General features: G+C 35.8%; 1 protein-coding gene across 2 annotated transcripts in view; it reads right to left on the bottom strand.

The window, feature by feature from the left end:
* LOC108732663 (mucin-2) overlaps nucleotides 1-13278 on the bottom strand; it is an 88643-nt gene that overhangs the window by 30453 nt on the left and 44912 nt on the right. For both annotated transcript variants that reach the window (XM_025976808.1, XM_025976811.1), the window contains exon 3: nucleotides 12643-12732. In XM_025976808.1, the coding sequence (XP_025832593.1) occupies nucleotides 12643-12724 (82 nt within the window). In that variant the 5' untranslated portion in view covers nucleotides 12725-12732. The remainder of the gene's footprint in view (nucleotides 1-12642; nucleotides 12733-13278) is intronic.

Genomic DNA, 13278 nt, shown 5'->3' with positions numbered 1-13278 from the left:
GAACAGATATTGATGTAGACATAAAAGATATTGTTGCTAAACAATTACGGTCACAATGTTCTCATTAATAAATTACGAATATTTTAGAGTTTTATCTTTAGTATAAATAAAATATTTTTTTAATTAACATAAACTGACTACATTTATAAATTTTCTTGGCCCCCGAAAGGTTTGGTTATGAAAATATCTATGACCCGCAGGCTATGATAAGTTGGACAGCGCTGGTGTAAATTATACATATTTGTCAGTCTTTCACTGTCAATGTCAAATATTAGTTTTAAAATCAAAAAGAGCAATAATGCCAGCGACTTTTTTCATTATCTCCCACATTTAAAATTATTTCAAGTTTTTCTTCCAAAGAAATTATTAAGTTTGATCATGTCATTGTACGTTTTAGACTATGTATGTAGGAATTTTTATAAAGAGTCATTTTTTTCGTAAGATTAAAAATTAAAGTAGACACACTGTATATGTGTACATGATTGGTAATGGTCGACAAATTTCCTAGTATTGTAACATACGACATTTCCAGTTGGGACTTTTTTTACGAATACACTACTTCCCTTAATTTTTTAAAAAATAAACGGAAACGCTCGTTCACAGGAAGCCTCGCCAATTCTTCGCCTGTTATCGTTCAAATTCTGCGAAAATTCTACAGAACGTTGCATTCTGCAACCGGAAGCAAACGCACTTACGATTAATGCCACATGCAACTCCCTATCGCACTGGTCGTAGTTATTAGGAAAATTAATTAATTATTCATATCACGCCTTCGATGCAAGTACAAACATACAGAGGGCATACACGACGTACCGTCTCGCATGTCGGTCGCATGATTTATGACGATCTTTGTCGCATGTAGTACGTATGCGACAAGACGTGTGTTAACGAATCCAGTGACACCACTAAATCGTACTAATTGACATTTGTACATCATTCAATCATTTGTCAACGTTAATCACCGCGACTACTTTTACTGAACGCTAATTATTTTATTATCTATTACATACCGGTTAATATTATTAATTTATACAGTATACAGCATCGTAAATAGGTTACACTTAACGCAATCTTCTAAGAAGAAGAGGAAGAAGATGAAGAAGTAGTAAGAAGGTCTGGGAATGCCGTATATTCTTTTAAATAAGTTTCTGGCACGGATACGAATCTTTTGGCTAGGTACTACCCGAGATAAAAATGTTCAGTCTCTCAGAGTCTCTGAAAGCGAGACTCGAGTCTCCGTCTCTCATCGAGTCTGTCAGGTGTCGCTAAGAGAGACTGTCGAGAGACTGTCAAAAAAACTGTTTAGCGTTTCTGAACAAGAGACTCGAATCTCTGAACGAGAGACTTGAATCTCTGAATTAACAATTTTATCGTTCGAGTGTCTCTCATACAGAAACTGTGAGAGATCCATAAAAACACCTAGGCAATAACTGAGAGACTGTGAAAGACTGTGAGAGACGCTCTCAGAGACGCTGAAAGACTCTGAGAGACTGGAGAGAGACTGAAAATTTCTGTCTAGGATACCACAATTTTTATTAATGATATCAGACGACTCCCGCCACCCTACCTAGGGGGTGTTACCGCCTGGTATATTGTGCCTCAAGTGGTAATTTCTACCTTGCGATTTAACCACTAAAGCCTTCATGGGCATGGGATAGAGATACACTCAATCAACCGAAGTCTCCTCTACCAGTTTCTCCTAGAAAACGAGGATGACGCCCCAGAACCCTCTGGTGTGGGCGGGACCTATCTATTTAACCCCTACAAGGCTTGATACCTCAGCGGATAACCAGTCCAGGTTCCTACTCCTCTTCCTTAGCAACTGTCACTGCAAGTCCATCCTGAGATGACTGGGTAGGCAGAAAGATATTCAACCTGGGGTCTACGGGCCTCCCGTAGTATCAGTTTCCATCACTGGAGGGATGTTCGAGGGATTGGAAAGCCATCTTAGGTTCATAAGATCACCAACTTCCCCTGACTCTTTTTACACCCCTGTCCCTTTGATAAGTGTAGAGAGAGAAGCCATTTTCGTGTACTTCTTCTATATACCCTTTACTATAAGGTTCCAACGTTTTGCTACACTTAGTCGGATCGGTCTTCATCTGAGGGTGCAATAGTAGCATCTGGTTCGACCCTTCAAGCGGCTGCTTACTCTACACACCTGGCAATTTGGCATCTAGCTAATACGTCTCTAGTTGTAGTATTTGAATAAGATTAATAACCCTAGACAAAAAATTTAAGTCTCTTACAGTCTTTCACAGTCTCTCAGTTATTGCCTAGGTGTTTTTATGGATCTCTCACAGTCCCTGTATGAAAGACTCGAACGATAAAATTGTTAATTCAGAGATTCGAGTCTCTCACAGAGAGACTGAATGAATAAAACTGAAAAATTGAGAGACTCGAGCCTCTCGTAGAATGACTGGGATCTCTGAAATACGTTGAACTTAGAAAATTTTAACCATGTCTATCCAGACACCACTTATTGAGAGATTCGAGTCTCTCGTTCAGAGATTTGAGTCTCTCGAGATTGGATACGAAATGAGGATCTCTCTATGAGCGACTCGAGTCTTTCGTTCAGAGACGCTAAACAGTTTTGCTCTCTTAGCGACACCAGAGGGACTCGATGAGAGACGGAGACTCGAGTCTCGCTTTCAGAGACTCTGAGAGACTGAACATTTTTATCTCGGGAAATAGTTAAGGATGTGGTATGTTCTAATTTTAAAGAAATACATTTATATGGACCTGAAATCGCCAATATCATCCGGAAATCCATTTTAAATTGGCGTTGTAACTGTTCTCTGCACTTACGGATAAATTGGTACAAATAAATTCGCTACTATGATAACGAACTGAAGTCGCAGCTATCTATGAATTCAATGCGCGGCGTCATCAGAGTGTGCCGTGGCGAATTTATAAACACATTGCGCCCACGTTACCTTATTCGCACAGTTTTAGAGGTTGCCCCTGATTTACTACAGATAGTTCTCACCAATTGTAGTGTCTAATAATAAAGAGTCACTCTTTTCTCGATATAACGATCTTGAACCTGAACCTCCAGTCCCACGGAATTATACCAACATAACTGTTCGTGCAGTTACATAATAATAATCGCGATTCAGTAATTGCCTCATTTGCGAATGCATATAAATCGCCTTTGCTCGATTCCGCGCATACTACGATGCTGATGGTCGTTGCAGCGCAGCGTTTCTTGCTGACCCGATTGTTCGAGCGTCTTGAGACTGAGATCGCTGGTATGCGGGTCATCACTGACGGAACATATACATATACCTATTCTATAATATATTCGTACATATACATACATGTACATGACAAAATAAAAAAAAAAGGAACTGAAACCGCCGAGATGATCGTCTTATAAACAACTATTAACGGCTTAAATACCCGAGATAAAAATGTCAGTCTCTCAGAGTCTCCGAAAGCGAGACTCGAGTCTCTCCGTTTCTCATTAGTCTCTCTGGTGTCGCTGAAAGAGACTGTCAAAAAAACTGTTTAGCGTCTCCGAACGAGAGACTCGAGTCGCTCCTAGAGAGATCCTCATTTCGTATCCAGTCTCTGAAAAAGAGACTCGAATCTCTGAACGAGAGACTCGAATCTCTCAATAGGTAAGTGGTGTCTCGACGGACATGGTTAAAATTTTTAGTTCAACATATTTCTAAGATCCCGGTCTTTCTACGAGAGACTCGAGTCTCTCTATTTTTCAGTTTCATTCATTCAGTCTCTCTGTGAGAGACTCGAATCTCTGAATTAACAATTTATCGTTAGAGTCTCTCATACAGAGACTGTGAGAGATCCATAAAAACACCTAGGCAATAACTGAGAGACTGTGAAAGACTGCGAGAGACGCTTACAGAGACGCTGAAAGACTTTGAGACACTGGAGAGAGAGACTGAAAATTTTTGTCTAGGGTACGTACGATGATTATATTTTTAATAAGTAGGCGACATAGAAAGACGAATTCTTGTCAGATAATAATTGTGCCACAAAAAAGAATTTAAATAATGACAATTACAGAAGATTGCAGTTTGAATTAATTTCTCTATTCATTAACTCAAGTTGGCAAACGTAATTTTAGAGCTGCAAACAATTGAAGCGCATTATTTGTAGTTTAGTATGCCGATAGTGAAATCAGGTTGAACATTAAAAAGAATAAATATTCACAGACATCACTGTTTGAACACTGCAATAAACACATTTAAAAATAGCCTTGTTACGTTCTTATTGCTCACTGGTGTTTTACTTTTTCTTCTTTTTATTCCGGTGAACTTTTGTATTATGTATTACACGGCCCATAATGCAATTCGACATACTTCAATGAAAATTTGCATTCACGGTGACCACTGTACCATTCTTCTGCGACGTTTACCAACTGCATTACGTTCAACTTTTGTGTAATCAAGATATTACCGGCTAGTCGTGAATTCACCTTTATTCTATAAATGGCATTACGACATTATAAACTCGACTAAAGTAGTCAATAAAACTGCAAAGGTTTAAAACTGTCATTGAGGACGAGACCTTTGCCATGAATTTTCGAAAAGATTCATTACCGTCACAAGGTAGTCAGTTCTAAGACTGGTTGGACACGCACGCACGCACGCACCTTTAATCTTTCCTATCCTGAGCTTCGCATTTCGCTAAAACTAGAACAACCCACTAGGGGCGCAACAAAGGGGGGTCCACGGGTGCCCGGGCACCCACTCGATTGGGTTGGGCACCCAGTCAGTTCCAGTCGATTCAGATAACAACCCAACATGAAAGTTCAGTTCAAATAGTTCAAGCTCGTAAATGAGCAGCCGAACTCGATTCAATTATAAGGAATTCAATACATTGGTGATCTTTGTTTTTAGTTATTTACAGAGAAAGTCAATAAGAAATAGGCGAGATAGGTTATTGGCAGAAGAAGAAACAGATTTAAGTGGAGTAGAGGTAGACCTACGATAGATTAGATTACTGTTTGTAAATAGTTAAAGATGTGCGATGTTCTAGTTTTAAGGAAATGCGAAGATTAGCTCGGGATAGGAAAAAGTGGAGGTGCGTGTCCAACCAGTCTTAGGACTGATAACCTTATGATAATGATCTATTTGAAAATATCACCTACCTCTCTGAAAACTGTCCTAAACTAACTGAAATCTTAAAATCTCTTGAACAAATCGCAAGGCTCTTCAAAAACTTAAAAAACTAAATTGAGTGGTTTTCCTGTAGGATAATACAACACAAAGCACTGATCCATATCAGTTAATAAAGCCGCGGGAAAAATGTTGCTTATTTTAGGTCAGTTAGTTGACTTTTAAGCCTACAATTGATATAATTGTATGAGAATTTGCAATTAAAAATTAATTGACGTATCTAAATATAAGAAGCCACTTTGCGTCCTTTAACAGTACCTGTTGCGTTAAAGTGCCATTTTAATGACTCGTTCCGAGCTTTGTGTAAAGAGCAGGTACAATACCGAAATTAAAGAGGGCGTAGACACACTAACAGAGTAAAAAACCTTTCTAATTAGGAAAAGGCACGGCTGTGTATTTGCTTATGTAACACCGCAGCGGGCCGTTTCATTGAAATTCACATGTGCGCGAACTTAACTGTATTTTCAAAGTCAAGGATTGAGCAAATAGAAAAGGAACGAAAGAAAGAAAAAGAAGGGATGGGTATGGTAGCGTTTTCCCAGAAGCTGCTGCTGCTACCGCCTCGCCAATATATTCTTCTATTTAAGGTTAAGTTACATTAACGGTAACTCGGCTTACCATGATGTGCCTATATGGATTCGTTCGTTACTCGCCGGCAGGTGAACACTTTGTAAATACACTACGATTTTTTTTCTGTACATTGTTCGAAACAGGTTTTGCATTTTTATCTCTTAATTAATCAACGAGAGAAGATCTGACAACGGAATCGAACAGCACGTTGCTAGTCGGATGACACTTGCATGCAATGTTGCTTTGCGACCTCAAATCTTTATTAATGATGATTCTTTTAACCCTGGATGCTTTAGATGATAATTACCTCTAAACAATGCGAAATCTTGATAGTATTAAACTGCGCAATAATCGTCATATTTATGTATAAAATGACATTTTGCTTAGAAAGGTTGAATAAGTAATAATGATAGACAACGTATTTCTTGCTTGATGTTAAGGATGTTTGGGAGGTATGTCAAAATGCTACGAGACAAATAAAAATTTTGAAGAAAGTTCCTCATTCAATTCTAAAACTCCTGTAAAAATTACAAATCGATTCACTAAACCGTTAAAAAGTTATTGAAATTTTAAAAAATTGTAATTTTACACGTCATTTTATGGAGATTCGTTAACCGAACAGATTAAATTTATTTTTATTAACAGAAAAAAAGCTACCAGAAATTTCAAACTTTTATAATAAGTAACTTGAACTCTGGAGAATCACTTTAGCGTAAGGTTATTCAAATTCACTAAATGGTTATCGAGGAAAAAATGAAAAATTAGCTGAAAATCTCGTTTTTACTTGATAATATAATGATAATATTTATAATTGTCTGAAATAAATGCAATTTTAAAGTTTTAATTATTATTTAAACATATTAAAAAGTTTTACGCTCATTATTAATAGAGATTGAAACTAAATATTTTTTTGTTTCGAAGTTGAAATCAAGGCATATTCACTGCCAAAAGTCAGTTAAAAATTTTCCATATTATTCGTTATTTCTTATTTTATTCAAAGTTTTTGGTCAAATTCCAAATTTTCTCTCAAACAGTATACTTTTTTTTAGTATAGATAATATTTATTTACCTTATGATATGTTGCAAAACCTAATTAATCACGAATTTCTAATTTTATGTACTCTTGTCTCCGATTGTACCTCCCTAACACCCTTAAATAGTTCAGATACCTATACATAAATTTTATTAATTGAAAATTATAACTGTCACGCAAGTAAATAATTTAAGACAAAAATGAATATTAAGTACCAATGGTAATCGTAAATTGATGTGGGATACAAGATAATAGGTAAATGGACATAATTCGAGGTGGCAGAGTTCAGTTATAACTTAAACCTAACTCTTTGTGAGTTGTAGCCGCAAAAAAGAAAACGTTAGACAGGACGAAGTATCGTAATTTACGCCTATAAGAAAAACTGATTGCCAAAGGCGATCGATTGGTTCGATTCTCAAGAGTCTTATTAGAGATTTTAGGTTAGTTATGTCACCAAGGGTTATGGCAAGGGTCAGACCGAGACCCACAAACCGCGATTGGCCAACAGGCAACAATGGGCTTTGAACTCGGCGCAATACTTGTTACTGAAGAAAATGACAGGTGGGTGTGTATGTATTCATACCATACAGGGCGATTCTCCATTTAAAAGTGCGGCACATACTTCATATAACCTTTGTCAAGAAGTCATGTTAATTAAAAAACGTTCATTAAAATGAAATTGCATATTTAAAATATTTCAGTGTAGTCTAACTTACTTTTCGACGTTCGGTTTTAGTAGCTGAGGTTTGAGGGGTCAATAACTTTATTTAATTAGAGTTGCTTTTATTTTACCGAAAATTTAATTTTCTATCTTGATATCGGGAGGTGACATGCCAAGTGAGTAAAGAAACACAAAAATTATTAAGTACTTATATAGTATTCTGCAGTTTACTGAAGAATAATCCTTAAGGTGGAATCTGAAATATAATTGGATCCTAAGAAAAGATAAATTTGCAAATAGAACAGGAACTTACTTAAGGGAAAAGAAGTTGACAACCATTAAAGAAATAGAGAATGAATGAGATGAACATTTTTCTTCAAAAAATGACAAAATTGTTGATTGTTCTATTACTAAGTGATGTAGAAGATTTAGTTAACCACCAGTTTAATTTCCACAACAAAAAAGTTCAAATAATGGTCAGTATGCACATACACAAACCAAGTGAAGGTATTACAGTTGGTCTATGTTCTGTCGGAATCGTGTATGTGCTGAGGAGACCCAAAATGGTCGAAATTGCAATCCGCCAATCCCACAAAATATAATCATGTTCTACAGATGGCGTTCGTCACGCTGTTTGTAGAAATTAAGTTTCATTTCTTTTGTATGTTCGTGTTCATATTTATATTAGAAAAACTGCCACAAATCTGTTTCTAATCAATCAAATGCAAGGTTTGTTTTATGAGCCTAACACAATCAAGGTGGCTATGTTGCAATAATATTACATTATTGGTGATTGGTGTATCTTAGGTATGCAATAATAATGTGTATAGAGTATAATAGTGTAATAGTACAGTATGTGTATGCACTGTAACCGAAAATTACACACCCTGTATATGTTCAGTGTGTTCGGTTGTCCGCCCTACAAAGACGGAATTGCATGTGTACGGACTATGTAGTGGTCCAGCGTGAGGAGGCGTGAGAGACCCGACCAGAGTGACTCTTCATGGGAGGTCAAGTATATGCCAGTGAGACCGCTTTGCCGGTCGAAGTTGGCGGTCATCTTTTTTATGAACGACAAAAGAATGCGATAGAGGGCGCGCGCCGCGCCGTACCGGCCGTTTTTCATTTATTGACTAGTATACTGACACAAATTCTTGCGATATGACGATACCTGACTAATACTCATTAAGTACGTGTCGTTAAAACTGATAAATTGCTATATGCAAGGGATTATCACTCGTATTATTGATAGTGGATAATTAAAGGAAAATGAGATTATCAACTGTTGGACGACTTTCGAAAAACTACATAAAATTCTATGATCCTGGCAGTAAATCTTATCAACAGAACCGAGCGGCATGGCCTAGAGGTTTAGACCATTGCTTAGCATTCGGGAGGACGCTGGTTCGATTCCGGGTCCGTCTGCCTTGGTCCCAAGTTTTTATGTGGTTTCCTTGGATCACTTAGGCAAATGCTGAGGCAGTAATATTCTACAGATAATCTTTCATTCTCTTCTGTCTTCATTTCGTCCGTTTCATCTTTCTCACCCGAACCACCACCCACCCATTCCCACGATTCCTGAAAGCAGGCTGAAGAGGGCCTTCCAGCCTACTTTCCGGCGTAGTCCGGAGGGACTGCCCGCCCACCAGCATTACCGACTGGTGGGAATGAAACACCCAAAAGTTTTTAAAGAAGTATCAACAGTAATGACCACAATGATCCTGATAAAGTAATGGTACCAGCGGTAAGGTAATTGTAAAACATATTGAATAAAACGGTAGAAATACAGAATGGTAGTTTTACACTTTTATTTAAAGATCCTCTAACAGTACAGGTTACAGTTACCTTTTGAGAGCTTTTACCGTTTATTCATAAAGGGAGTTTGAGCCGCCCTGACTGAACAAAACATATCATTCTGCAATGAGACAAACATCTCAACAAGTGGTAAACGTTATTATATGACATCACAGACGTTTTTTGTGCTCTTTATCAAGAGCCGTTAATGGTTCTATAGCAACAGCAATTTTTGATTTTGTTGTCTACTTTTAATAGTTCTTGGGGCGAATAGGGGGCGACAAACATTCTATTTACATCAATTGCTCTAACTGTTACAATAGTTTTCCGGTGGAAATTAATAAAAATATGAATTTGATATGTGGAATTTCGATATAGAGTTTTCGCACGTAATATATTCCAATTAAGTAGTAGTAGATACATGTATTACGCACTAAGGGAAGAACGTATCACATCCCAATTGAAAACGACGATGGCGAACTTCCGAAATTTCAGGGACGAGACCGCAACATAATCGTCCTCGAAATCAAAGAAAAATAATCTACCACTTAGATCTTCTCAAGTATAAAAAGGGTAAAGACACATTAGAAGTAGAAACATTAGTTAAGAAAAGTAGAGATAGATACATATTAGATAACTGTTCATAAACAGTTAAGAATGGGGGGTGTTCTCGTTTTAGGGAAATATGGAGATTAGCTCAGGATAGGAAAGAGTGAAGCTGAGTGAGTGACTAGTCTCAGGAGTCAGGATTGACGATCCTATGATTTGAAGAGGACAAATTAGGTAACATAAAGAAAAAATAAACTGTATTGTTTAGAAGGCCTCTAGATCCAGTGAACTCAAGAGTACAATTCTTAGAATTTAACGATGCGATTAACGTGTAGGTACCTAGTAGTGATATTCTTTATTCATCATTATTTCGTTTGATTTTGGTGGACGAATAGATAATATCGCTAGTCAACATGGATTAGGAAACTAGACCAAAAATGTCATTACTAATGTAAGGGTTTAAAAGAAACAATAGAAAAATAAGTATGATATTTCAAAATGTTGACGTACTGGGGCAATTTTGATGCCAGATTAGAATACCTTTCTGCACTTCTTTTTAATTTTTATGGTAGGACAACCTTGACATGCTGGGGCAAAGACCACAAAGGTAAATTCTTATTATTTCATTCAATTCCAGCTCCCATAGTTTGAAGTTTGAGTAAAAATATTCCTGATTTTTCTTCCCATTTATTTAAAGTGAATAAGGTATGTGCGAATCGTAGTAGGCAAAGGTACCATCTGCCGTGGTGTTAAAGAAATGTAAATTGACTTAATTTTTTACAATGCCGTTGTCAAGGCTTGTAAAAGCCGTCATAATGAACGTAAATCATCCTAAGTGGTGGCAGAGGCGATTTTTATGGCTTGTACTCGTTTCGAGAACACCATGTTTATTTTCGTTTTAACATGGTTTTTGGGTAACTGACCGCTTGCGATGGGACAAAGTACCAGGACATGTGTTGCATATGAAATTTCGCAGGTTACGTAACTGGTTTTATTTACTTATTCACTACTTATTGCAACTGTTTCGGTCGCATGGGGATTTTATTTTTTTTTTTTTTTGTTGGCTTGAATTTAGACGGTACAGCTGATGCCATTAAAATTCCGCGATTCGGTGGAATGGTCCTATTAGACAAGATCATCAAATCGGTTCATTATTTTCAAATATTCACATGTCGTACCTATGTACACCGGATACGTTTTTTGAATAAAAATAAGACGGAAATTTCGAAGTAACTGTTGTCAACGTTTGGTCTATTATGGTAATTAAGCTATTTCAAATGAATTTTTGACTATTCTTAAACGATTTTGCTCTATTATAAGAAACATATACGAAGTAGTCACATTTACATTAAATTTTGGCATTGCCTTGAATGCTTCTTTGTACAAAATTTTAAATGTGCCTTCATTTTTGATTCCAAATTGAATACATTTCATCCATTCAGAATATTTTTATATTTAGATACTTCTATAACGTTTTGTGTAAGTTTATTGCTACATCCTCATGAATTCTGACAAAACATTACTGTCGAGTAATTATAGGATTATGGCGATTGTGATAAATTTGAATTAGAAATNATTTAACGAAAAGAAGGTAGGTTTGGGTGTTTTTTGAAGAAGCTATTTGTAGGTTTGGGTGGATATTGAAGGAGTTTTTTTAGGTTCTGGTATATATTCAAGGTTAGTAATTTTTTGGTAGTTTTGACTATTTTTCGCCTTAATTTCAAGTGTTTTTCTTAATTAACTAACAAACACATAAAAACTAATTGTAAATCTGAACATTAGTACATGAATATCGAAAAATGTCCGCTTTGAATTTTTTTATAAAAGGAGAGGAATGAAATATTGCTGCAATGGTTATTGTGCCATACATGTTGAAAGGTAGGTAAAATATAATGGGCATACACATATGACCAAAAATATATATATAAAACAAGTAAGTATGTATATACCAATTGTATGTGATGAATTGCCTTCTTTAGTGCAACAAGGATTACTAAATTGCTTTCTTTATTCCAATTAATTCTAACGTATACAAGCATTCATCCAGAATTAACTAATAATTAGTATAAATTCTAAGTTGCCTATTTGCTATCCAGAATATCGATGGGAGATCAATTGAAACCACGTAGATTGCTAAATGTTCACTTAAATGATATCATTGACCTTCTTAGGTTGTCTAATAAATATGCAACGCATGATGTACTGACGGGTTCGTCTTTTAAAAGATGCCCTGGTATGCCACTTAAGCCGATTCTCGCGTAATTTTTAACAACTCATTAAAATCGACGTAAACGATCATACGCCTTCTGCATAAAATTCAGCAATTAAGTAATAATCCTCATTAAATAATAAAAAAGGACCAGATCAATAGTTATCTAGTTTTGAACAATTTTACCATGAAACAATTGATACTTTTCTTCTATAAGGGATTTTATAATGGCTGCATGAAAACCTGTAGTTTTTTATTATTAAATCAAATCTAAATTTGATTCATTAGCTAGAGTTTTTCATTGTTCAATAGATTTTCTTAAAAAAGTCTATAAACAGGATTATAGTTATGGTAGGTACGTCTCCTTTGACAAATCGATGAAAATTTGCTCAGAGATAGATTTTGACCTCTTGAACAGTTTTCTATGTATGTTATAGCGTGAAATGTTGATGCTTCTATTAGATTTTGACCTTTGAAATCGGGTTTTGAACTTTTTAGAAAAAGAAAATTGATTTGATTGGTTATTTTTTTAGGTTAGGTTAGGTTAGGTTCTTTACTTTATTGCTGTTCTTATTCTCGTGTTTCAACCTGTAATCTATTGAAGAACAATCTTTTTCTTTCGCGACTGCGTATACATATTTACAAGTTAAAACACTTATAATTTATATATTAAACTTACCAGCTTCCGAAATTGGCAGCGGTATCATAAATTGAAAGGCCAATAGGGCCGACCATATCAGCCCCGAATTCCACGCCGTCATGGCGTGTCCTGAAACAAAAAAGGAATAAAATTATACTCATATTCCTTTAATTATATATATCTATTTTTTAACATTAGCTGTGCTTCTTTTACACGTTTTTTGGATGATTTAGTCTCACCTCAGTTGTATGTGTTAAGCGTGTCCCTTTTAGAAAGTTAGGTTAGGTTTTAGTGAATATTTTTATACGTTCTCCTCCCCCCTAAAGCGCAACCTGTTTAGCCCGTGCTTTTACAAAAATATTGATTCAAAAGATGATTTAGGGTTGTGTTAAATTTATATCTAATTTTTTTTGTAGAGGTAAGGGTTAAGTATTAAATGAAGGGCGATTTTGCTTATCAGACCTTATTTAATTTAAAAAGACCGTAATCAATCATTATCCACCACCCTTCAGTCAATATTTGAATTAATTTTTTTTTGTTAATTATATTTCTATAATTTCCCGCTTTAAATTTCCTCAAATTAACTTACAATTAAACAGAAATGTCTATTCTGTTATATTCATTTATATAATATATTTATGGTTTATAACTGTCATGCAAATTGGAACATAATAC

Source organism: Agrilus planipennis, unplaced genomic scaffold, assembly GCF_000699045.2.
Source record: "Agrilus planipennis isolate EAB-ADULT unplaced genomic scaffold, Apla_2.0 scaffold56, whole genome shotgun sequence".
NCBI classification, from domain to species: Eukaryota; Metazoa; Arthropoda; class Insecta; order Coleoptera; family Buprestidae; genus Agrilus; species Agrilus planipennis.
Note: the sequence above shows the minus strand (reverse complement) of the source record. Positions and strands in the feature narration are given on the sequence as shown.